The 27,517-nt window shown below is 42.5% G+C and overlaps 1 protein-coding gene across 5 annotated transcripts in view; it reads right to left on the reverse strand.

The window, feature by feature from the left end:
* ERICH3 (glutamate rich 3) overlaps positions 1-27,517 on the reverse strand; it is a 49,566-nt gene that overhangs the window by 12,526 nt on the left and 9,523 nt on the right. For 2 of the 5 annotated variants that reach the window (XM_068953557.1, XM_068953561.1), the window contains exons 4-14: positions 26,474-26,545; positions 24,472-24,600; positions 23,716-23,799; positions 23,069-23,227; positions 21,466-21,684; positions 15,403-15,583; positions 13,953-14,139; positions 11,018-11,313; positions 8,327-8,548; positions 6,618-6,722; positions 220-687 (exon numbers count right to left, since the gene is read on the reverse strand). In XM_068953557.1, the coding sequence (XP_068809658.1) occupies positions 220-687; positions 6,618-6,722; positions 8,327-8,548; positions 11,018-11,313; positions 13,953-14,139; positions 15,403-15,583; positions 21,466-21,684; positions 23,069-23,227; positions 23,716-23,799; positions 24,472-24,600; positions 26,474-26,545 (2,122 nt within the window). The remainder of the gene's footprint in view (positions 1-219; positions 688-6,617; positions 6,723-8,326; positions 8,549-11,017; positions 11,314-13,952; positions 14,140-15,402; positions 15,584-21,465; positions 21,685-23,068; positions 23,228-23,715; positions 23,800-24,471; positions 24,601-26,473; positions 26,546-27,517) is intronic. The other 3 variants (XM_068953560.1, XM_068953562.1, XM_068953559.1) reach the window with 2 other exon arrangements.

Consider the following 27,517-nt stretch of genomic DNA (forward strand, 5'->3'; position numbering starts at 1 on the left):
TACACTGGAAACACCAGAAAAGAAACAACAGACCAAGGTTACATTCTGGGTGGTTATTTAGCTCACAGCAACACAGAGTCTTCTAACAGCTTGATAGGTCTACAAAAGTAGTCCAGCAACTGCACTTCCCACGCTGCATCAGAACTTAGCATGAAGGCAATACAGCCGCACTTTGCATGCACTGATCACATCACGGCTCTGCAGAGCGAACGTACTCACCACCTCCTTCATCGCTCGGAGGAGACTCTTCTCTTCTGTCCTCCGCTTCCATCACACTGCTCTCCAAAGACACTAGGACATCTTCTTCCCCATATTCCTTTGTGTTACTTTCTACAGACCCAGCTGGTTTGAGCTCCCCATTAACTTCAGGACCTTGATGCTGTATTGCCATTATATTTTCATGAAAAATTTCAGTGTTTTCCCTTGCTGCTACATCTTCTGTTTCTGTCTTTTCTGCTTCATCTGTTCCTTTCTTTTCCAGTGCAAAAGTCTCCAGGTCATCCTCCATTGTGAGCAGTTTATTCTCCCCGTTCTCATTTCCATAACGGGTGTGAGCTGTGTTATCAGATGCCCTTTCGATATCATACTCCTCGTTGCCCTTAACATCGTCTTTGGTCTTTCCAGCAGAGTCATCTTCACTGCTATACAGAGTACTCATGGATGAGAGAGAGCGTGCAGACCTCCTCTCTAGAAGTAGCAAACAATTTCTTTTTAATATTTGTCACTAAAACATGTGCATTCATTGCCTGCTAATTCATTTTACTATGCACAAAGGGACAGATCCTCATCTAATATCAACCTCTGAACTACACCATCTGAAGGACATGATGGCAAAGTTCCAATAATCATACATAGAAGCACATTGCCCAAATGCGTTGAAGTCTTAAAATCAAAGCCATTTAACTTTTTCTTCTGATAATGGAAATGAATTCCATTAGCTCCACCAATCACACACCAGTGTGTTTCCAGAACCACCTCTACTATGACTAAGAAGGGTTTTAGGATTGTTTCATGAGCTCTGTTTCACAAAGGATGTCAACAATAACAATAATCCTTTAGCGCCCTCCTATTATATCAGTGAATGGCATAAAGATCTGTAAAATCATGTGTAAAACACAGAAGGTGAATTGGGAAGGGAGTTCACTCTCCTCTAATAAAAGATTTGGGGAGCATAATATAAAATTTATAAATGGAAAATCTGAGGAAAAAATAAATCTTCAGTGATAATTCTTCATACAGCATTTTGCAAAACAGTGGAACTTACTGCTGCAGGACAGTGGAGGTGTCCAAAGTCCATACGGATTCAAAAGATTAGTCAAACTCAAGGAAGAAAAATCCACTTAGGCCTCGTAAGTGTAAAGAGGTCACACATGAGACCAGCTAAGTCCAGGGGTAGGAAAACACAGCGGGGAAGCAGCACAGTAGCACTGCCCTTTTCTAACACATTCCCCTAAGCACCTGCCACTGGCCAAAGGCCAGAGACAGACCACGGACCTCTGGTCTGTCCCCGAACAGCTGCGGTGTTCTCACAGAGCCAACAGGTGCAATTATTCCTTCCTGCAACCAGTTTTTTAGCAGCCGCTGTGCAACTTCTTCCTTTGCATGTGTGAGAAAGATTCACTGCAGTGGCTGATAGTATTTTAAATTATCCTTTTCATCTGCAATGTGTTATGAAAATTTTGCAAGACTGCTTTTAAAAAAAAAAAAAAACACACACACACTCAAATATAGGAGTGAGTAATTTCCCAAAATATGTTGACTACTCCCATTAACTTCAAAGCAAGAACTAAGAAAGGGTATTTGAATGGAAACTATAATCCTAAATTAGTGGAGTGCCTTGTATAGATGCCAGGCTATCATTTCAAGCAAACTCTTCAGTTTTCCTCAGAAGTAGCAAAGAAAAAGCAACAGAGTGCAACTCCACTCCTCGCGTGCCTTCACACTGTTGTGAGGAAGCCACCTGCCCCTCTGGGAAGGTTATTCCGGCACATGCAGACTCCAACTCCATCATCTTTAAAGAGATGGATAGCTAAGAAAATGAGCGGTACCAAGTGTGACGTGGAGGTATATCCTCTAGGATCTTTACTGCAATATATTTCAGGCACAAACTAATGAAAAGCCACCATCTGGTAATGGCTTCCAGTCATTTCCAGTCTTGAGCTGAACCCGTGATCTAAAGGCAGATACGTTTAGACTCCCTTGAGCCCGCAGGCTCCCAGAAGATATCGTTATTCCTAGAGACACTTTTTAAGAATATAAACAAGCAAGTTCAGGGAGAAAACAGTTCATACATGCAGTTTACATATTGTACTATGGGAATTGTCATGATTCTTTTCAATTCATTCACAAGCTTATGGCCCACAAGGGTTTGCATGCCCATGTCTCTCTTACACGCTCTTTATTTGTGTATGATTCATAATGTTTGCATGCAAAAGTAATATCTTTGCCTCCTCAGGTATCTGAATATTTTTCTAGAACTCTGTGTGCTGGATGGAACTGTAGGTAACAGAGTTAAGAACGAACACACCTTTGTTATGCTCTGGAAGCAGAGAGAAAATGAGTTACTTATCACTAGCATGATAACCCAGTAAAGTTCCCCACAAAGACTGATCTCACCTGATCAGAACAGTGAACGTTTGTGTTGACCAACTGCAGGAGACATCTTAAACGGTTTATTTAAAATAGGAAGTGACTCAACCTTGATTACACCAAGTAGAAAAGTGCATTGAGCACATCGTGGCTGCGTTCATGTGCGCTGCACATGACTCCGTCCGTAGATGCAAGACGGATTTGCACCTGAAAGGAACTCCTCATGCGCTGAAGTGCTAATGTAGTAACCCCCTATTCACAGGAGCCCTGCCGCTAACGCCAGACGCTGCGCTACCGAGTGCCTGACTCCGACAGACTCCTGCTCTACAGACCACAAAGCCCTCATCTCAGCGGGGCATCGCATTCAGTACTGAAAAACAGACAGTCAGAGAACTTCACTCACATGGGGCACTCATGCAAACAGGAGAAGAGAAGCCCATCTCATAACTTCAGCTTCCACCTCTGTACCATCAGTATGCCAGAACTGTAACCTGTGCAAAACAGCACGGTCCCATCCAAAAAGGTCGTATAACCACAGTTTAAAGAATCCCTATCAGAGTGTCAATCCTCCACCACGAGGTAATTCAGCGGGCTGAGGAAGGAATTGCCTCTACAGAGGCTGCCGAAGACAGCATACTAATTTCCAGATCTCTGGCACAACAAGATGCATTAATAAAGAGGCAATTCAGGTAAGTGCAAAAGAGGTGGACATTAGAAGAGTTACATGTATTCAATTACAAGAAAAAAAAATCTAAATATTTAGGATTGGGGCAAATAATGACTCAGGCAGAGGATACACTAACTGTCTTGGAGAATTCGTAAATGTAAACATAAAGAAGGGAGAGGAACTGCTTAAGAATGTGCAAAAATGCATAACCAAAATGTTGGAGTTAAATTAAGAAAAAAATTAATAATAAATATCCAAAAAAATCTTCCATTGTTCACATCTTTTAGATACTTTACTAATCTCCTAAAAGAAACAATGAAACTAGTGATGACTACTAAAAATTCTTGAAATATTTCCATGCAGACTATTTTTGGACAGAAAGGGTTCTTCAGTCAAACAGAAACCTCTTTATCCTCAAAATTACCAACAAATTCTTAATAGCGTTAATTCTTATTTCTCAGAAAACCATTGCTACATTTCAGTAGGAAAAACTTGCATCTTTTTCATCACTTCCCTCCACCTCTTTTGTTCAACGGTGAGAACAAAAAGTAGAAAGTTTTCATTACCAAGGAAAAAAGACCAAAAATTAACCAAAAGAAAGATAACAGGAAAGAAAAATCACAGGCATTTTGTATTAATTTTTTTAAATGGTGGAATATATATATTTTTTTCCTTTTACATGGTTGTAATAAATTTATTTTAACTCATTTTAATTATCGGGATAATATTAACTACCAAGCGATGTCCGGCTTTGTATAATGGATTATCTACTACAAAATGTTTGGTTGAATTTCTGCCATGTAGAATATAAGCATTTAGAGCAAAAGGCCTTAAACTCACTTTTTTTTAAATTTTAATTATAGAGTTTCAATAATGTTATATAGATAGAACTAAGGGCAAAAAGGGACTCAGTATGTTTCCTGTAACATAAAAAACATGTTGTTTCTGTTCCTCTTCCAACTTCAGCCTTTTCTGTGTATTTCTACATGTATTAGGGGTTTGGGTCTGTCTCTTATTATGCAGCTCTTGCTCATTCCACTCTTCGTACCAGCCCTCCGAACAGTACATACCCTCTGTCGATACCACTTTCTTGCCCATAGGTGCTTATATCACATCCTGCTGACAATCACAGTATACTCTCAGGGGGTGTATCAATGCCTGGAGTCATTAAATAAAAGCACTGTCCGAAAAAAGTTATTTTCCTTAACGGACTAAAAACACGTCTCATGCACTGTTCCTGAGGGAGATTCTCCTTTTCTTACCATCTTGCAGTATTGTATCTTCTCCATGATGGATAACACAAATGCATTCACCAAATAAGTCACTTCCCATTGTTAGAGAGCAGGTGAAATTTTCCATACTTTTCACAAATCCACCATGTGTTGTAACTTCTTGCCTTCATGGGGCACATGTCATCAAGACCACTCTTAACATCAAATAATCAAAGCTGGATAGTTAATCAGGTGTCACAGAAAGGACTAACTAATGCCCTGATTGGTAATAAAAATATCAACTTCTATTATATATTGTTCCAGCAGAATCTCATAGATTGGAAAAGTCACCTCTTTTCCAGCATTCACTTCCAATAAACACAGCATTTCGCTTCAACAGCAAAAGAGCTCTACTTCAGCAAACTAACTGGCTCTGTAAGAAACACACGTTGCACGGAGAACCTGGAGAGAACTAGCTGAGGACTCCAATACCATCAAGTAAAGAGACATTTGGGATACGACAAACCTTTCCAACTAACTTTCTATTCAAACAGAAGGGAATGCCCAGCACCGGTTTGCATTGCACTGCAGTGATACTTGTGCACAGATTTTGTGCAAGCACATAGAAGTAGGTATCAACTGATTTCTGAAATTTCTACCACTTTGAGTGTAGAAATCTATTTGAACATTAATCACTACAGCCAGAACAAAAAGATCATCCTGACCTTCACATTTAAATCCAAAGCCCCTAGAAATCCAAAACATTCCAGTGATCTGAAATGTCACCTAAAGCTAGCAGTAACCTTAACAATCTTATCTAATGTTGCAGTTCATCATGCACTAGTGCTAAGTAAGAACTACAGAACTCCTTCAGGCTTCCCACCGGAGGATACACACCCTCGAAGCATTGTTCTTCCTGTTGACAGTCACTTCCATCTGCAGAGAACAGTCAAACAGAACTTGGAGCACAGAACAGATGCAGTCACAACATAAACAACTATCACAAAAAATGGTCTTCCCCCAGTATCCCTAGCTCCTAATCTATGCCTCTTCCATGATTTATTGTATTTATACACTTAAGACTTTTAAAGCCCCCTTACGGTCCCCATCCAATATTTGAGTACTATTCCTATACTAAAATATACAAATGGCAAATTAGAACATTGCCTACGTCCTCCTAACATCCTCAGCAAACGTTATGGGCATAATGAGGTAAAGCCAATATCTCTTGTCTCCTTTCACTAAAAGTCACGATGAGAAAGTTAAGAACTCAAAGCTCATGTGGACAAAAGGGGAAACGGATTCCAAGCCATGAGCTTCTCAAGAAGCACCTTTCTAAACAGCTTCCCTTCATTTCCATGGAGAGACACTGCTAAGTTTCTGACACTCAGGGGCCATTACTCGCTGCCAAATGAGCTGAAATGATAACCGGTAACCCCTGTATTAGTGTGCTGATGTAAAAGAGAGAAGCAGCAAATCAGGCTGCTAAGAAAAAAGACTAAAACTGTCTTATTTGAAACCACAGAAAATGCAAAGGGTTTAAACACATGTCCTGAGCTGCTGCAGTAGAGGAGAACAAAGCAAGCCATGGCAAGTACATCTGATATACATTCTCAGTGCGTGTCCAGTGATGGGTTAGGAACCACTGCCTAGATGGCTAGCGGTTTAACATTTATTAATTTAAATTAATTATATATCTTAATTAATGATATTAATTAAATATCCCTATTTCATGATTTGGTGGTTTCCCAACAGCCTTTTCTCTTCAGCATAGAAAAAATTTTATCGAGTTATTGAGCTATGGTGACTTGCAGCATCATTACATCCCAGTAAAAACAAAGGGGAAAAGGGTCGCCCTTAATGAAGGTCCTTCGTGTACAGGCAGCCACAAAAGGCCCTTACAGTTACTTGTTTCTTTCCACCTATAAACACATATGCATCCACACACTTCCACTTGATTATCACACACTGCTACAGCTTGATAAGCAGCTGATTAAAACCACAAAAATGATAGTGCCATAAGAAAAGAATGCTTAATTGTACTGATTATTCACGAATCACAAATAAACTATTTTTGATTACCATTAGAAAAGAAAAATTAGATTTTTTTTGATCACTGTAATGATTTTATAGGTAAAAATGTTTCAAACCTGGTTTGAATTTCTGTTGTATTTTATACTTTCTATAAAAAGCCTGGATCTTTCTTGCAGCTGCAACTTTTTCACAAACAGCTGTTTTACCTTTGCAAATTTCACCTAGAAACATAAATGTGAAAGTAACGTTTACATTTCATTTGAGAAACAGCTTGCACATTAGGACTGTCAAATGTAAGAAATATAAATGAGTTCATTTTAAAACAGCAATAAATGGAGAAATCCTGGTATATTATAACAAGCAACAGGCACATAAGCCAGCTCAGAATCTAATGGAACAGTAGAGGAGAAACATTAGAGAGCAGTAAAGCACTTCACCACGAAGAAGAGACAAGCCAAAACATAGGCAGTTCATTTTCTGCTCTTCCACCATGTTCTGGAATTCTCTTATTGTTTGTTTAATAAATGTGAAATTGCCTGCAGGTTTCCTATTGGATTTTTTATGAATATTTGCTGCTGGGAATATGTGAAGGCCAACAGTTAGAACATTAAGCATTAAAAGTGCTGATTCAGGAAACTGAAGGGACAGAAAATGTTATTTGTCCTACAGAAATTCATTCCAGAACAGCATAATCTTTCTGGATTAATAATAGTTGTCCCACACACTTCATACTTTTGTACTTGCATTTGGAACAAGAAATCACAGCCTGTCGTACTGGCTCAGACTCTTAACCTATTCACTGCCAGACTGGAACTGGGACCCTCAAAAACTTCCTGACTGCTGCAAGTAGAACGGACAGATGAGTAGATTGCATTTTCCTCTCTGAACCACAAATGAGTGAATGATCTAGCAGGGTATAAAGTTATGGCTATGACTATTTGGGGTCATGAAAGATCTATTAAAGATAGCACTTAGGCAAAACAAGATATTATTCTGGGTTTCCTGACAATTTCTCAAATGAAAGTGCACTCCTCAGAACGTGTAAATGGTCATGACTTCATGGATGTCAGTGACCACTGACATTACCGTTGCCCCAAGTATTTACAGCTAATTTGCCTACTAGCTACTTTTCCATTTCTGCAACTGAACAGTTCAGCAATGTCTGCTGTAAGCTGCGACGCATGCTTATGTTGCCCAATGAATTTGGCTGTATTTCAGTGACGGATGGCAGAATCAATAAACACACTTACAATAGTATCTTTTACCAATTCAGTTGCCATTGCATGATTTTTCTTTGTCCTTTACCTAGTTTACACATCATAATAGCTCTGCAGGACAAAATTAATATCTATGTTCCCCCAAACGAAGCCACCAGGACACTGTAAAATGTCACAAGGTTGTAATAAAGATGTCCACCTAATCCTCCCCCTTTCTTCTCACCCACCTGAGGAGTATCACTATTGCAGCTGAGAGACACATGAAGCTCTACTGGCTCAACAAATACAATAGGGAAGGGCAGAAAGGCTGCGTCTCAGCCAGAGGTACAGCAAAAGAGCTGACTCGTGCCTTCTCTTCCCAATTACCCCTAAAAGTGGCTGCTGTACAGCCAGGGATCTTTAAGGCAGCAGAAAAATCCCACTGTCTGGACTGTGCAACAAACACAAAGTGTCTGGATATGTCGTGACAGCTAATACCCACAGCATCACTTCCATGACACTAGAAGTGTAATACAAATATAGAGTCAACATACATTACTGGACATGCACAAAATGTAAAGCATGCATCAGGTTGACTGCTATAAGCCTTGGTACAAAAAAAAGCTAACCTTGGTTATCATCCTCTGAGTCACTATCAGAATATCCATCATTTTCTTCTTTCTCACTATCAGAGGCCTGCAGCGCCTTCTGTGAGGAGTTTCTACTCTCTTTTTCATGATCTAAATTATCTTTTTCATCATCTGAGGATGACTTTGACGTTCTGTTCGTTTGATCACCAGTCTGTCCTTCTTCATTAACTTCTTCATCTGCTTCAAAATCTTCATCATAGTCTAAAATAAAAGGAGAATTGTACTGCGAGACAGAAAATAGAATTCACAACTGCTGAAGTTCTTTTTATAAGCAGACAGAGGCTGACTTCATTAATCTCCTTTCCTCTTTGTATTTGCTCACTTTTTTTTTTTTTTTTAAAGCCAGGAGAGTCTAAGACCACAGGTAGGAATTGTAAGATCATATTATCATTAAAAAGCATCATGTTCCTCATAAAGAGAGCAGCAAAAATGCAATAAAGCTACTGAGTGATGCGGTAAGTATCATTAATACATAAAAAACAAAATGAAAAAAGATCATTAGCCACTGCAAGGACTAGAAAAATAAAAAGATGAGTTATGCAAACTCAGAAGTAAAAGACAGACTCTTATTACAGGGAAATAAATTGCTGCAATGAGAAAAAAATATACAAGCAATAAAGCTGTAGAAAGGTAGTATGCTGTAGCGCAAAGTAAGACAAATGTGGATTGACAAGGCCAATTAGCAAAGAAGTAGCTTGCAAACTAAATTAATTAATTAAATCCAATCCAAGGGCACTGCAGGGGAACATTCTGATTACAATACAGTTCAAACGTGCATGCAGTTCCCAGGTGAAATCCTGTTACAAATGAAACTTAGCGTAGAATTACCATTTTTACACCAACGGGGCCTGGATTTCATCCCAGGCTACTACCCTGACAAGTTGACAGGTTGTAACATGCGATAGATAACTTTGCTCACACTTATAGTTAAAAGCATTTCTTCATGCACATACATTAAATAATCCTTCCCTTTCCGGCCAAGGCTGCAGTATTTAAATCCCAGACACCAGAATGTAGAGCGATGCCAGTACGTTTCCATTTAAAATTCAGTAGTTTCACTGCCACCCATAGTTCACTGCACATGCAGCAGAGAGATAATAAACCTAAACTGCGAAGGAGAACTGCCACTGCTGACAAGCTAGCTGTCCCTCTTGGCCATAATTTCTCACCTTGCAGATCTAACTGCTCACCTCTTTCCTTCCATCAATACTTTTAAAGTGCTGAAGTGACAGAATGCCAAGCAGAGATGTGAAGAGCATCTGACGCAGAACCAATTAGGCACATAACAATTACCCAGACAATGAGAATTAAGAGAATAAGTAGATTTATCTTCTGCATTAAAAACCAATTGACATTCCAACTGCTTGTTGGAAGTGGGGCCTCCTTCGGTAACTGTCAGAAGGATGCCCACCTCCTGCAAGTGAAAAGCCTTGATTAATCACAAACACACATGCACAGGGACCAACAAAGAAGCTGTGCCGTAGCGCTACAGAATCACGAAAGTAAAAATAGTTATTGGAAGCAGGAACAAAAATCTCTGTAAGAACAACTTACTCTGAAAATACTTTTAAAAAGAAGTGAGTGAAAGAACAGGCAGCGCTGTCTCCTCTTCCTTTAGGAGCAGGCAGGTGCGTAACAGATGGATGACAAAAGGGACTGGGGAAAACGGCACGTTCTGAGCATGAGGCTGGAGCTACAGCACGTCATTTTTATATCACAAGCATTATTTTTGTCTGCCACAAGAAACACTCCTTGGGCAAACTTCTGGCAAGTGCAGCCTCTTTCTGGCCTTTTTTTTCAAATCCCCGTCAACAGAAATTAGACAGGACTCAAGCAAAAAGGCAAGGTCAGCCAGCCACAGCATTAGGCGAAGGGAAAGGAAAATTCCCTGCCAGCAGCGGAAAGGCAGAGAAAGCAAGAAAGGTGAGCTGGGAGACCTGGAGCAGAGGGGATGAAGAGCTGGAAAAGTGAGGAAGCTGGAGGTCAGGGTGGGTTCAGGTAGGAGGTGCTCGGGGCAGTCTGGCAGAGAGGTGACCTTAAGTGAACAAAGCAGTTCATTCCCACCGGCAACAGAGAGGAGAAAATACCAAAATATTTAATCTGGCTCTAAATTCTGCTGACATTTTACTGCTATGCGCTCTTTCCACCTTCCCTCCCCTTCCACGCCCAATGTACAGCTTCCTCCACTCTACCATTCCTCCCTCCAGCTGTCTGGAGCCAGATAGCAGGAGGCGTTTCCATCTACTGCCCCCATGACTGCTGTCTTCTCTCCGTTTACCTTATGCTGGTATCTTGTTTCCTACAGGAGCTCCCTCCTTCCACTCTACCTATCTCCATCTCCTGCTGTTGTCCTTCCTCACAGTTGTCCTGCCACTTTCCTGCTGCTTTCCCATCTACCTCAGGCTCCTGTTTCAGCCTCTCCATCCTTCCTTATACGCTTGTTGGCTCCTGCAAAACCCTCTCCTCTTGTTGCTTGGTTGAAAGGAGCTCCACTAAGTTTATTGCCTAGAAACAGCCATAAGCCTCTGAATCGTCTTCACCATGCTTCTCACACGAGGTATCTCAAGGGAGGATAGCTCCTAATGAAGCTGGAAGCCCACAATCCCATACCATCTCCCCAATTCTCCTCTCCCATTTTTCATCCCGTGTTTGTGCTTTGGAATACGGTACCATTTTTACCAGTGTCTTTCTGACTATCTTGAGTCTCACGATCAGACAGTTCTTTCATTTCTTCTCTTCTGTAGTCCTCTTCTGTCTCCATTTTGTCCTCCATAGGTGCCACACTTGCTCCATAACCTGATAAAATGACTAGCACTGAATCTTTGCCTATTTTCTGCTCAGCATTGCTTTCACTCAGCTCCCTGTGCACTCCATCTCTCAGAGAACCCGCTTGCTTTTCATGGTCCTCCTCCACCTTTCTCTTGGGAGGGGAAGGCTTTTTGTCCAGGCCCATTGCAATAATGCACCTACAAAAAAACAAGGAGAATTGGAAAGCATCAAATTTTTCTTTCAGTGAACCACGGAAGGGCTATAGATGCAGTCAGCAATTCATCTCGTTGTCCAAGGTGAAATTAGGTGCATGCCTGCGCCTCAGCTCCACCACTCAGACAACAAGGACTCTGATAAGCTGCTTCTCAGCGTGAGAAGCACCCAAAAATCCTGAAATGCTCCACAAACACAGACGCAGTTCCCCCTTGAAAGAGAATATGGCTGTCCCACTGAAAGGTGGCAAGTGACATATAAATAGATGAAAACCAAAATTATCAAAGTGTCTATTAATTTCAAGCCACACCAGGCTTGATCTGTGACAATATTAATCACTGAGAAATATAAACAGGCTCCAAGTCTGGGGCGACTTGGATATAGATCCTGCTGTAACATCGAGTAAAGTGATGACTCAGGTTTTGTAAATAAGCCTTTTTTCAGTTTGTCTGTTGGGTCAAATAACTGTCAGGGCAGGGGGACTGAATTTGGATTGATTTTCAATTTCTGTTCTGTTTTGTTCGTTTTTTTCCTCACCTAGCAGAAACCCAAACAATTGCAAAACAAAGCACTTAGAATGACTTGCAGATACTGCTCCTCTCGTATAACATGGAGCAATAGACTCTTTAGCTGATGCGTAGGATGCTCACGTAAGAGGCCAGACTTTCTACTCTGGATATAATGTTAACTGCAGACATTAAGAGCCCCTCTGCGCCATCTCGGACTGTCAGCACATCTCCGACTGTGCTGTAACGTGCTGATTCAAAACTCCTGCAGGCAGAGGAGGGAACTGAAACTGGAACTCTCACAGAAAAATTAAACTGCTTTACTCCTAGTCACAAGTTTTGGTCGGAAACCATATTTTCTTCACAGACCACTACAGCCTAAAAAACTTTTCCTTCCCCAAAGTTGTTTTTCATACATAAAGCTTCAGTGCAATCCCCTCACACTGCCCTTCTCTGCAGCTGTTCACAAACTACTGTGAAAAAGTCCTAAAATTATTCAGTCTAAAAATCTTTCAGTTTTGCAGGCACAAAAAGTTAAGTGTAACAATTTTGGAAAGGAGACCTACTCCCTCAATTATTTTTTCCCCAGTATTTTTTTCAGCAATCCTCGAGATACTGAAACATTTCTATGGTGCAGAAATACTAGACTTAGCCAGCAGAAAACTCTGCGCAGGGATCGTAGCATCTGTGTAAAAATCACTGCAGTATCATCACTTCTGTGTGAATCGAAGCCTTAACCCACCAAGGAAAAGTCAGTTTGGGTCTTTACTGAGAATCAGACTGGGTGTTTAAAGCGTGGACATGAAATCACACTCAAAACAGAAAATAAATACAATTGCATTGGACTTGAAGAAGATGTGAAAATAGTTTTCATTTCTGGGGGGAATCTGGCTAAAGGAGATGTTTTTAGTCAATAGATAATGTCAGCTGGACTGAAGGGAGACAGGATGACAGAGACAGATATCACTAAGCCTATGAGGGCAGGAGGTGCCAGGGAGGAGGCTATCCAGTGAGTAATTACCTGAACTGATTTCAGGAGACGGTATTAATTCAGAAAAAGGTAGCACTTTAGCTCTTTCTAGAAATTGCAGAAAAGCCGAGACTTGGGCATTTCCTAAACACTGTAGCCACTATATGGATTCTGAATTTGGATGCTTTTCACTACTAAAAAAATACTAAGCAATACATGTATATAAATCATGTTTAATGTTAGTTTGAAGTAGAAAAAATATGGTACAGTACAGCAGAATTTTTTTTCCTCAGAATTCAGTCCCTATCTAAAAAATAAGCATGGCTCTGGCGGGAGTGGGGGGGGGGTGTCTCTTCTCCCCGTCTTCATGCAACTGTTTGTTACTGTTTTAAAAATTACTAAGGACAAGATTAAAGACATTTTAAAACTATCCATAGGTGCAAAAGTTTTCTTGTCCAACATGACTTTGAAAATCATGCAGAAACAAGATTTTAGTAAAATTAAAGTTTCTTGGCAAAAATTGCAGCTGTTGATCACAGCACTGACTTTTGCCCCAAAAAGAGAATGGAACCCTGCTGCTCAGGTTTGCCGTCTGAAACGTGGCAACATCCCTTACTGCAGGCAGGGATATTGCACCTTAGAGGCAGAACTGTTTAAATAAAAAAAAAAAAAAATCTGGTTTTCACAGTCACAAAGGAAACCCTGAGAACTACAGTTAACTAAACAGCACTCTTGGTATTTGTTGCGCTATCACTTCCACCAGAAGCATCCAGGTGGCATATTTACACCACCCCACATGTATTTCTCAGGCCTCTGTTGTTGATGAGTAACTGACAGCCTCCTGACCACCTGAAACACCAAGCGCGATGATGCGAACATACGCTGTCAGTTCCAAATGCCTGTGCCTGCTGCAGCGAACGGCTGAAGAGGCAGCCCAGAAGTCAGGTGACTTTGATGGCATCCTTGGATGCGGGACTCTGCACGAGAAGCCCCACTCTGCAGATGTTTCAAGGGATGCCCAGAAACAGACCAGGTTCTACACAGCAGTGGGGTGCCAGAAAGATTTTAAAAAGCAGAACAAAGTGATAAATACTCTAAAAACTGTGCTGCTAGGACTTTGTGAGCAAAGTGCACTCTGTCTGCATACCTATAACAAGGAGACGCTCTCTCCACATTGAGAAAACCAAAGTATCCGCGTCTGCCTCCCAGCCTGGAACGCTTCTGATGTTTGTATTCACAGCAAGAGCTCAACCTGTCCACCTGCATCCCATTGAGAAAAAAGGTGAGGCTGAATGGGAAACCACGGTGCCTTTTTGAGATGAACTGAAAGGTCTCTGTAATTGAAAAAAGGAAAGGTTTCAAAGGAAAAGGTTATGCTTTACTGTCAGCCTGTTGCATTTATTGCATCTCATCTCCACTGCATCATCTCCAAAGCACCCATGCCACTGAGATCAGGTCCTGTCGGTCCTGAGGTCAGTCTTCCCAGCTGTATTAATTAGGTTGTAAAGCTCTACCTCTTCCATGCACAACATCCTTTTCTCTTTTTCCAGCCCAGGAGTACCAAGCTGGACACACTTGCAACACGTTCAAACATTATCGGTTCGGCCTTTCACTGCAACAGCAGCAACAGAACCAAAAAACCTGGACTCTGCCTCTTGCCTTATAAGGGCCCTGAGGTTGCCACCCTGCTCCATACCAGGAGGGAACCAGGTTGTACTCCCTTTCGCCACAAATCCTGGTGCCCCTCCAGAGTGAACTGGACACACAAGGAGGGAGAAAGCGAGGCTGTACTCCCACAGGTTCCCTGCTAGGGGTGGATGGGGATCAGGACAGCAGCAGCATGCACAAAGGCCACCTTCCCCACAGCTGGGGGCAGCTGCAATGCCAGTCTGAACCAGCGCGACGGGCACCCGATGGCACATCCACACATCCATAACCTGAGGGGACAGACTGAAGCGCAGGATCTCTGTACCACTTTCCCGCATTCAGTGAGAGTGCAAATGCCAAATATGGTGGGTTCTGAGAGCTGGAACGAGGGATGTAAAGGATCACTCTACCTTATAAATGAAAATCTCCTAGCCACCTCCCACTCCTTTTCCTGATCCCAGTTTCCCAGAACACAGCTCTCCTTTTACTGATGATATAGGCCAGCATGGGTAACCCTAGAGGAACAGACGGAGTCACACAGAAGTAAAAAGGGGTGAGAACTGGGCCCCCACTAAGTAGCTTTCCTTCTGTGATAACAAAGAGCATGTGCTGATGTATTACAGCAAGTCAGAAACGGATAACTTGTATTCAGAGACAGTTTACTATTGCAAACATTTTATTAACCATACAACTCTATCCAACAGTACTCTAACCCCCAGTATTTTGTTAAATCACTCCTCTAAATCCCCTCTTCCATAATTTGCAAAACTACTTACAAATCTCATTTTCAATCACAAAACAGTAAATTTAGATTTTGTTTGGAGGCAGCTGGTGTAAGAGTCCCTGAATGCCCATGACTTGACTGATCACTTTGACATTACACCAACACGTTAGCCATGAAAGAAGATGTTGCCAGATTCAAGATAAGCTCTTCAACGCTTTATCCTTACCTCCTTCCAAGAGCTTGCCTTTGTAGACACAAAGGTTTTCTCCTCCACAGTGCTGCTGATAGACTTTGATTTCATCTCTGTAATCAGTATCATCATGAGATAAATGCACGCTTTTTCCTAAAAAGATCATGGTAACAAATGCGTTGCTGCGTAATGAGGGCTTATGGAATTTTCCAGAACTCTACAGCAGGAAATACACAGAAAAACGCATTCAGCTTCCAACTCCTAACAGAAGGTGAACACAAAGATCGTATTTCTAATAAGCCTTAATTTACTTCATCTCTCACTGCATTTAGCACAATTGAATATCAAATAGATCAAAAATAACTAACAAATCTTTAGCCGCAGGTCAGCCCTTTTTGGCTGCTCTCCTGACTTTGAAGAACTGCAGCACTACATACAACTACAGCTATCCTGAGCAGCTACATCGAGGAGAGAAGACCCTGGCAAGGTACCGCTGCACCTCAGCGGTGCACAGCCTCCAGGGACCAATTCAGTCCCTGGGCTTTAGCTGCCCTTACTCACACAACAGCACAAATTAGTGACAACTTTGGGAGTCAGAAAAGTGAGAAGTGGTCTACAAGCAACTTTTTCCTATCAAACCAGGATCTGCACTAAGGCAGGCCCAGAGAGTACGCCCTGTGCAGCTATTAACAGAACATTCATGTGAACAACCCTGTTCGAAGATCGACGTCTGCTTGGGAAAGATGGGATCCACCTCGCTAAGGGGAGAAAAAGCATCTTTGCCAACAGGCTGGCTGACGTAGCAAGGAGAGCTTTAACCTAGGAACGTCAGGGGAGAGAGAGAGTTACAAGGAATGCAACATCAACAAAACAGGGCCTAAGTGAGGGCACCTCAAGCATTTGCATTTCAACAAGGAAGTGCCTACAAGGCAACCCTACGGGGAAAGGGCTCACACCCTTTCTGGGAAATCGGCACGCTTGGGTACCTCTCTGAAGCGCATGCAGCATGGGTAACAAACAGGAGGAATTAGAGATCTGTGTAGATCCTTGCAGGGATCTCACTGAGACCGTGGAGATGTGGTGGGACAGCTCACAGGGGCTCCAGGCTCTTTAGGAAGGACAGGCCAAGAAGGCGAGGAGGGGGAGTCACCCTTTATGTGAGAACGTGGTGGGAACACATGGAGCTCTGCCTAGGGGTGGACAATGGGCTGACTGAGAGCTCATGGGTAAGGATTAAGGGGCAGACTAACATGGGTGGCACTGTTGTGGGGGTTTGCTACAGGCCACCTGATCAGGAAGTAGTAGATGAGGCCTTCTACAGACAGCTGGAAATAGCCTCATGTTTGCAGGACCTGGCCCTCATGAGGGACTTTAACCACCCTGATATCTGCTGGAGGGACAACACAGAACTGCACAAGCAATCCAGGAGGTTCCTAAAGAGCATCAATGACAACTTCCTGATACAGGTGATAGAGGAGCCAACAAGGAGAGGAGCTCTGCTGGACCTCACACTTACAAGCAAGGAAGGGCTTGCTGGGGATGTGACGGTAGGGGGCAACCTTGGCTGCACTGACCATGAGGTGGTGGAGTTCAGACTCCTGAGAGGAGGGACAAAAAGCAGGATCACAACCCTGGAGTTCAAGGACTTTGGCCTCTTCAGGGACCTGCTTGGAAGAATCTCATGGGATAAGATCCTAGAGGGAAAGGCGGGGAGGGGACAGCAGCATTCCAAGAAAGCTGGTTGATATTTAAGGATCGTCTCCTCCAAGCTCAGGAATGGTCCATCCCAATGTGCAGGAAGTCAAGCAAAGGTGGCAGGTGACCTGCATGGATGAACAAGGAGTTTCTGGCAAAATTCAAACATAAAAAGGAAGTGTGCAGGATGTGCAAGCAGGGACAAATAACCTGGGAGGAATATAGCAACACTGTCTGAATATGCACAAATGGGGCAAGGAACACTGAAGCCCATCTGGAGTTTAATCTGGCAAGGGATGTCAAGGACAACAAGAAGGGCTTCTATAAGCACATCAGTAACAGAAGGAAGACAGGGAAAACGCAGGCCTGCTGCTGAATGGGGCAGGGGCCCTGGTGACAAAGGACACAGAAAAGGCTGAGATACTGAATGCCACCTTTGCCTCAGTCTTTACTGCTAAGACCAGCCCTCAGGAATCCTGAACCCTGGTGACCAGGGAGAAAGTCTGGAGAAAGGAAGATCTTCCCTTGGGGGAAGAGGATCAGGTTAGGAATCACTTTAGCAAACTGGACAGGTGCAAATCCATAGCCCCAGTGGGATTCACCCACAAGTGCTGAGGGAGCTGCCTAATGTCATTGCAAGGCCACGCTCAAACATCTCTGAGAGGACATGGAGAACAGGAGAGGTGCCTGAGGCCTGGAAGAAAGCCAGTATCACTCCAGTCTTCCAAAAGGGCAAGGAGGAGGACCCAGGGAACTACAGGCCAGCCTCACCTCCATCCCTGGAAAGGTGATGGAGCAGCTCATCCTGGATGCCATCTCTAAGCACGTGGAGGACAAGAAGGTGGTCAGGAGTAGTCAGCATGGATTCACTAGGGGAAAATTATGCTTAACGAACCTGATAGCCTTCTATAACGGGACAACCGGCTGGGTAGATGAGAGGAGAGCAGTGGATGTTGTCTATCTTGACTTCAGCAAGGCTTTTGACACTGTCTCATAATATCCTCATAGGCAAGCTGATGAAGCAGGGGCTAGATGAGTGGATGGTGAGGTGGATTGAAAACTGGCTGAACTGCAGAACTCAGAGGGTTGTGATCAGTGGCACAAAGTCTAGTTGCATGTCTGTAGCTACCAGTGTCTCCCAGGGGTTAATACGGGGTCCAATCCTGTTCAATTTATTCATCAGTGACCTGGAGGAAGGCACAGAGTGCACCCTCAGCAAGTCTGCGGATGATCTGAAACTGGGAGGAGTGGCTGATACACCACTGTCATTCAGAGAGACCTGGGCAGGCTGGAGAGGTGGGCAGAGAGGAACCTCATAAAGTTCAACAAAGGCAAGTGCAGGGTCCTGCACCTGGGGAGCAATAACCGCATGCACCAGCGCAGGCTGGGGGCTGAGCTGCTGGAAAGCAGTTCTGCAGAGAAGGACCTGGGGGTCCTGGTGGACAACAAGCTGACCATGATGCAGCAATGTGCCCTGGTAGCCAAGAAAGGCAATGAAATCCTGGGCTGCATTAGGAAGAGCTTTGCCAGCAGGTCGAGGGAGGTGATCCTCCCGCTCTACTCAGCCCTGGGGAGGCCTCACCTGGAGTACTGTGTCCAGGTCTGGGCTCCCCTGTACAAGAGAGACATGGAGCTCCTGGAGCGAGTCCAGCTGAAGGCTACTGAGATGATCAAGGGCCTGGAGCATCTCTCCTATGAGGAAAGGCTGAGAGAGCTAGGCCTGTTCAGCCTGGAGAAGAGAAGACTGGGGGGGGGGGGGGGGGGGGGAATGTGATCAGCGTGTACAAGTATCTGAAGGGAGGGTGTCAAGAGAATGGGGCCAGACTCTTCTCAGTGGTTCCCAGCAATAGGACGAGAGCAACGGGCCCAAACTGAAACTCAGGAAGTTCCGTCTGAACATGGTGAAAAAATTCTTTCCTGTGAGGCACAGGCACAGGTTGCCCAGAGAGGCAGTGGAGTCTCCTTCCCTGGAGATATTCAAAACCCACCTGGATGCGATCCTGGGCAATGTGCTCTAGATGACCCTGCTTGAGCAATGGGGTTGGACTAGATGATCTCCAGAGGTCCCTTCCAACCTCGACCATTCTGTCAAATTTCCTCTAAAGTTGCACTACCCCAGACGAGCTACTCTCCTAAAAACAGGAGTCTACTTCAAATTAATTTCTATATGACAGCTGATTCCATACTACTCTGCCTGCAAAGCAATTTTAGCTGTAACCAGACAACTTTAATGTAGCTAATTTTCTAAACACTTACTGAGTTCATTTTTCAGGTTCTGAAAGATCTACAGGCAAAGTGATTTTTATTACGTCTTTTTTTTTTTTTTTTTTTTAAAGAATGTTACCTAATGTCATAAAAATTTCATAAGTAGCCTTGATCCAACAGGTCACTTAAGTATGTGGATATCTTAGATATGAGAATAGCTCTTATACTTGATGTATTTTCTGGCTTCGCTGTGTGCCCTCAGAAGACAGGACTGAGGTACCTCCCAGCAGAGCCTCTAAGGGAGTATAAAACTAACCCTGTATGGCTGTAAAACTACTCTTATGTGGCTGAAAAATAACCTGGACAATCTAACTGATCTGTTTTGCCAGTTTCTCCAAATGTAATGTTCATTCACCCAAGCACAGTTTATCTGGCAAGCTTTCATGTAGGTTAACAGTAGATTTGCCTAAGATGACTTGTGTTGCCATATTTACAAGCCCTGATCCAATTTCTAGTACTTCTGCAATACTGAAACTAAAATACATTGTTAATTTTAATGGAGCTCTTAATGGAGAAGGCAGCAGCTAAAGACACCATTTTCATTCTCTAAGTACAGTCTCTCACCCATGCATATAAAAGAATCAAATGTCTCAAACTTCATGTGTAACCTGAAATAGTATCTATCTTATTTGCTGGACATGTTTTGCAGATTGATCTGGAAAAGGAGTTCACATAACATGCAGGACAGCAAAATCATTTTATATTCAGTTTTCATGAGCACTTCTATTTAAGGATTTAAACAAAACAGTGTGAGTCTCCAAATCCAGGTTGAGGTATATTTTTTCTCTTCTTTTTTTTTAAATCAGGTGACTTCCCAGGACTGATTTCAGTCCTACTCTGTTTGTTTAATGCAAGATGTCAGCCTGGATTTTATCATATCAAAATAATGTACCAAATAAATTCAGCTGTTGAATAGCATCCCAGACTGCTGCATTCCATTGTAATATTTAAAAAAAAAAAAAAATCTTGTTACAGGCTGAAAAGAGGCATTTAAGGCCAGATTGTGCCTTTACAGAGTTCTCCGAGACACAGATCCCATTGGAATTTCCCCTTTGATTCTAGCTCTGGCACTGCACGGAAAGTGACCATCTTAAGAAATCCACAGTGTAGGTTTTCCAGCAAGACTGGTTCTCTTGTGCTGGTACTGCTCCTCTCCGATGCCACTACCATGGCTCATCCATGAACTGAGGCCCATCCTCTTGAACTGTGACAGTAAAACACTCCAAGCAACTCCGAAGGGTGGGCATACAAATCAAGCACTAAAATACTCCACACACTTTCCACTACCCCTCACGCTGACTGCTCTCTAGCGTAAGAGATGCTCAGAAGCTGCCACAACGTTGAAAATACCTGGAATGCAGTTCATCTGCATTAACATCTAGGAGAATTAATGTTTGCCTTTGTACCTATCTGGAGAACATCTAAGTTGTTGTTAAATTTTGGAACTAACTATCACAGAAACCACTGAGGCCAAAATTTAACAAGATGTAAAAAGAGCAGCAAGAATATCCAGTATCATCGGAGTACACCTTACAAGCATTCTGGAAGAGACATTAATCTCAGGCTTATAAGTAATTCCCTTGCTCATCCCTTCTCTCTTCCTCCCATGTAACACTACACTTGAGGCTTTCAGTTAAGACAGGCCTTGGACTTCTTAAATTGAGAAGTGTTTTGTAGCATGCAGACGGGCAGGAAATGATTTTGAACTGAAAATCCTTTGCATTGCAGTGCCTGAGATTGCACTGGATTGCACTGGACTGGATTCAATCTCCCATATCATCCCTTAGAATCCTGTGTTCCTGCAGCTTCATTTCTATACCTCTGAAGTTCTGGCACTAGTTACTGTCAGAGACAGGATCAGATTGCCTAACACAGGAAGTCTAAATGGCAGTTCCTATGGCTTTCTGTTCAAGCACCATTTTTTCCCAACTAATGAAAAATTGCAAATGTTTTAGTACATGGAGGAATGGCTGGCAGTTATATTTTAATAGTTATAAATTTTCTTCATTTCAAAAATTCAATGAATCTTTAGGCAAACTATGTATTCGCATAGTTCAGCGTTATGCATTCAGGTAAATGCATCTCTAGGGGAGGCAGTACACCAATACATAAACAAAGAAGCAGAAGAAAACAACTTACCTTTGTTAAAAGTTGCTCTAAGCCATTTGGGGCAGTTGTAGGATGAAATCGTCTTCTTCTGGGCATCCCATTTCTCACTGCTTTTACACTCTTGTCTCCTTTTTGCAGGGGGGGAGGTGGCACTGGTATCACATAATCGTTAATGATGGGGAGTCGATATGGGGATATACCAGTCACATATTCCATTGAGCTCATAAGTCTTAACCTGCTCTTCTCCCCCTAAAAACACATTTCAACCAGTTTAAATAGCAAAAATAGCTACAGAGCATACTGAGCTAACCACGGTTCAACTGTTCTTCACATTTAGCAACAGATACACTTCCAGAACAACATTTTAACTTGCTCCTTGCAATTTTGTTTGTGAAAACATTTCTGTTCTTAAATGCTGTCTTTTAATTTGCAAAGCAACAAGCACAAATGCAGAAACCAAGATCAGGATACTTGAAAATGTCACCCTTATAGATATAGGTAATATTGTAAACCAGGCACTACCGGTAAGCTGGCAGAGCCCTGATCACAACTGGACAGAATACTGCACAATCCCACAGCACTTCTGTGTTCTCTCAGTTGATAAGCAAATTCCAAAAGAGCCAGAACCTTCCAATAATAAAATTGGTTGGCTCCAATTATATAAGGTGCGTTTCAAAAGGCTTCTTTCCCATTTGTAGTGGAGGTTTAGTCCTCCATCACAATGAAACGCAGACAGAGGACCAGGGCCCTGAAAGGTGCAACAGGTCTAGAGAAGAAATTCTGCAGCCACTACATGCTCTGGATTGGAGCTATGCATCATCTTTTCATAATCTATGACTGATTCAGTTGTTTTGTCAGTAGCAAGCATTGATCTATTATTTAAATTACCCATAACTTGAAAGTTGTCAGAGATAATGCCAGCAAATTCTTGGGGAAAAGGACTGTGACCATCATAATACAGAGTAAATGCACAGCAGGAGGGGAGCTGCTCATATAGAGTCTGCCAGTCAGTGGTAGCAGGTCCCAGTCACAGTCTAAAATTGTCCAGTCCCATGGAGCTCCTAACGTAAAGCCAATTAACACCATGTTTTTCTAGAGAAAAAGTCCAAATCTCTCCTGAAAGTGACTATGTACATACACATCAAGACCACGTTTTACTACTCTGAACAGCTCTCATTCCTGACCCCACTAGGGTGGCTTAATAGGAGGAATGGTAAGAAAGAAAGGAGAATGAGGTTTTTTTGCTACTTTGCATTCATAGATAAAGATGCAAACTTGCAAGACTGTATTCTTGAGGTATTAGTGTTAACCAGGTGGCTGCTTCCCTCTCTACGTGACAGAAAAATCCATGTAGACGGAGAAGATTTTACACACACACACAGATTCTACACTACAAAAGAGAAGTCATCATATTTCGCCTGACTGCAATCAAGGACTTGGCATCAGACCAGTAAGACACTGTCTTAAAAATTACGGGGAGGTTAAAAGGGAGAGTTTAAATAAAAGCAGATAATAAATTACTACTTGGTAGGCATGCTGTCTGTGGCATACAGTTCTCAGAATTATAGCATTAAGCTGTATTATAAAGCTGTCCCTAAAATTATATCATTTTCAAAACAAAATATGGCCTCACCCCACCGGCAAACTGCTGATCATTTTCAAGTATGGGGCTCCTCTGTTTAGAGTTTGAAGTCTTTGGTACAGACCCTGCTGCAGCACAGCTGCGAAGGGGCTGGAGCCGAGACGGGCCTTGCATATATCCTGGAGCAGTATTTGGCCGGGAGGCAGAAGCCTAGAAAAGGAAAGAGATTCAGAGCATAGTTTCCAGTGTTTAGCAGCACCATAAAGAGAAAAATAGTGCCGATCAAGACTTTCAGAAGAGATGAGTGATTCTGAGGTACCTTCAGGAAACTTAATTTTCTAGTACCTTCTGCATTTGAAAAGCCAGACCCCTGTAAATATCTCTAACTGAGCATCCAAAAGCTGGAGCACCCAAAAAAAGCTCTTCACCATAAATCTAGCTTTTGCTGCTATCTGCTCGCAGTGCAGGCCTGAAGCAAGTGCAACTCATAGTGACCAGAGCAACGTGCTATGTACTGGGGATCTCAGCTCATGGGCGCTGCGAGAATGCATGAGGAAAATGTGTCTATTTCTGTTCAATACTCAGCACTTTTTTGACTTTATTTTTCTTTTATACCCTGCAGAATACCAAGTAAAAATGTTAAGAACCTAAAAAAAAAAACACAAAAAAAAACTGATTAAAAATTAAAATTAACTCACCATCTCAAAAAATGCAGACTCCTTCGGCTGGTGCTGATGAGAAGGATGTCCAGTGTTAAGATCAACGAGCGGTCCATGCGCCCTCTGTATGGAATTGGGAGGAGAAGGTCATTCAGGGCTGAAAGTATCTCATCAATCTACACCAATTATCATTTATTGAAATGGAGAGCCAGTTAAAACTGGACTATATATTTGGCCTTTGACCTTAGACTTTGGCATCATTATATTTCAAGAGTTTATTAATGTTCTTTCTCTGCCCTTTTAAACATGAGAGTAAGAAAATTCTGAGTCACAAGAACTCCAAAGCACAACCTTCTGCCATGAGGTTCGGTTTTATTTTACCCCTTCATCTCCCTTTTCAAAAAGGCCGCCATTGTTTCAGAACTTTACAATATGTGTAAACTTGCGCATAACCACAGTATTTGTCGACAATACTAAATGTACGGTTACAGACCTAACCTGGGGTGACATGGCAGATAAGAGAGAGAAACGGAAAGATTAAAGCAGGTTTATCACAAAGTAAAGCTGTTTTCCTTTCTAAGTTCTGATGTGCAACATCAGTTTCTCCACCTTGCTTTGTACTGACACAATCCTGCAAACAGGAAACTAGCCTCAGGTGATGCTGGATGAGGCTCCAGTCTGGAACAATCAAGGTAGTCAATGCTGTAGACAAAGCGTTGACGCCACAGGTACATGTGCATGCTTTTGACTGTGTGCGTTTACATCATAGCATATGGAGTATTTGGTGAGACTCACCAATTGTGAACGACTAGCTCGTTCTCCAGCCACTAAAGGAAGGAGCCCATAATGATTTCTTGGACCAAGTGGTGGATGCGGGGAAAGCACAGGGTTAGCATCTTCCACAGACCTTCTGGATTGTTCCACCTAAAAGAACAGAGAATTATGCCTCTGAGGTAATTGGACAGCTGCAAAAAACAGTCAGCTTCCCTAGACCTGACGGAATACCTGGTTAATCACTCCTCAATTAAAGAGGAGACCCAAAACTAACAATGTGCAAGGAAATCAAGGGAAGAAGGGGAGGATGGGAAAAGGGGAAAAAAAAGACCTGTTCCTGTCTCTGATTTCTTCCCCTACAGCCCTCTTCGGTCCCTTTTCTCTCCAGTTCAATTCACATAACCTTGTTTCTATGCATCTCCCAATTCCTGGTCTGACTGAAGGTCTCTATTTTCTTAACTGGAGGATCTCCTGTGCCTCCCACTTCCTTGCTTCGACTGCTGTCCTTGCTTCGACTGCTGTCCCCTCTACTTTTTTTTTTTTTTTTCTTTCCCTCCCCAAAAGCTCCACAGCAGGCTGACTATCCTTCTGGAAATAGATAACGACGTCTCTCATCCTCCCTTGCTCAGTCATCTGTCCTTTCCTTTTAGTCTGGCTAATCAGTCAAATTCACGGAACATATGAAGCAAGAATTAATTTATACTGCTAATGCCAGCCAGGTTCCTGTGTTCCAGTGCAGCATCACTCCAAAGATACAGACCGCATATCTACAAGCACCTACCTTATGCTACTCACTGAAGCAAGCAGTTTTAGTTTATGTTCCAAGATTACCCAAGTCTAGAATCCTTTGACAGGGTGCCTTAGTCACTCTCCTTCCCCATAGCACTATGCTTCTTTCATTGTGGCGACTTTCTAGCAGCAGTTTAGTCAATAAATAATGCTTTTGCAATTACCACAGCGATCGGGGGTGGTCATGAGAATTTCCTCCTTTCGTTTCCCAATAATTGCTCAAAAATATATTACTTAAAAAGATTTGACATTGTTTTGCAACTGCACAAAGAAGCAGCTAGCTTCTCCATGCACTCTTCCCAATGTGTGCAGGCTCCTAACAAAGAAATAAGATGTTGAGGGTGTTTCAGCCAAGATGAGAACAGCTTTTCTGACATGAGTCCAAGTGACTTCATCGGGAGAACCGTTGACGTAAGTGGGATTTCCATGACTTGAACAAATACAGAATCAAGCTTTGACTATGCAACACAAAGCAAAGACTTCTGAAACCTCTTTTCATTACTTACGTACTGGTTCTGCTAAAAAATACGTGGAGATGCAAACAACCGAAAATATGAGCTCAATGCTCCACAGCAGTCAAAAGCAAATAGTGTCTCAAATTACTAGGAGAAGAACTGCCACACATATCTCAAATTATTCATCTGGGCCTGGTTTTCCATTTCAAAACAGAAATGGTAGAACTAGTAAAAGTAGAAAAAATGGCAACAGTAATGAAAAGCCTGGAATGGCTCATGTATGACAAATTCATGAGACTAGGGCTCTTCAGCTTGGAAAACTGAGAAGAATTATGATAAAGGTGCTTAAAAACATGAATGCCTTGGAAAAGAGGAATAGTTACTAACTTTTTTCATAATAAGAACCAGGGAGGATCCAACAGCATTATTAGACAGCAGATAAATAAATTATTGTGCAGAAATGCAAGGAAGTACTATTTCATACAACTCGTAATTAAATTGCACGACCGAGAACACCGCAGAACCAGAAGTCTAATTCAAAAGAAATCAAACACATTCATGGAAGTCCCTGAACTGCTGGATGATGGAAGAAGGACCTGTATCCTGCAGCAGGATCATCCTCTGCTTTCTTATTTATTGTACTTGACCCATAAGCCTCTGCCACTGTTGGAGACAGGATACTTGGCTCAATGAATAGATTCCCGACTCATTACAGCTGTTGTTTAACACAGCACAAGACTGCCATGTCCCACCAGTACTCAGTATCATTCATGCCTCACCTTGATTTTTTGCACCCTTTCCTTCCTCACAAAATTTTCAAGTTTCCTTTTTATTTCCAGCTGATGATGACGCTGTCAATGTAAGAGAAAGAGAAATCTCATCAGTGGTCATAATGAGAAGTCAGTGAATACCAGAACACTTGCTTCTGTTCTGCCTACCACTTGCCTGCTCCCTGGTCTTTGTCCTCATTGCAGCCTATTATAAAACTAATATTGATTCAATCCATTTGCATCACACCTGTATCTGTTAACATTGGCAAGGGAACAACTGAGCATTTTTAAAGCTGTAGGGGTCAACTCAACTCTTATATTTAAAAAATGCAATTCATTTGCAACAGGAATGCGTGCAAACTTTGCACTCAGATAGGATACATAACTATTTTTCATTTATTTTCAAACAATTTCCAAAAAAATTCAAACAAATGAGCTTTGTGAATACCCATCCCATAATCTATCAATTTGAACTAGTTTTACCCTCACGTGCTGTAAAAAAATAGGTGGATTCTGGTTTATCCCTAAAGCTGTCATCCCTACCCTTCTTCAGCTGTAACCTCTGTATTTGTCATATGGCATTGCCGTTCAAAAGGACACAATCTCTTTGGAGTAATCGCTTACTCCGCCTGCTCTGCGGTCACTGTCTGCCTACGTTTGTTGGGGAAAAAGGAGAGAAGCAGATGCGGGCTTGAGTAACTCTGAGAGCTCCAGCTGATTGCTTGCAAACCTTTATTCCAGGAGGGAGGTACTCCTGAACTATAACAGTAGCACAGTACTTTTTCCTCCACCCCTTCGTCCTCCAAGGACTGCTCATCCCTCATGCATGAGATGGGGCCATCTGGGACACCCTGCACTCATTTAACAGGATACAGGCTAGAGAGGTGGCGTTCCACGGTTCCCCAGTAACATACTGGAGCCGATTCACCCATTGGCTCACCCCTGAAAGCGACAGCTAAACAAAAAACTTTGATTTTGGAAAGACATGGTTACCACTCACCCAATATACAGCACAGAGGGTAGGATCCTCTCTCACACACTACTCAGCCTTTT

This window comes from Struthio camelus, chromosome 8 (genome assembly GCF_040807025.1).
Source record: "Struthio camelus isolate bStrCam1 chromosome 8, bStrCam1.hap1, whole genome shotgun sequence".
NCBI lineage: Eukaryota > Metazoa > Chordata > Aves > Struthioniformes > Struthionidae > Struthio > Struthio camelus.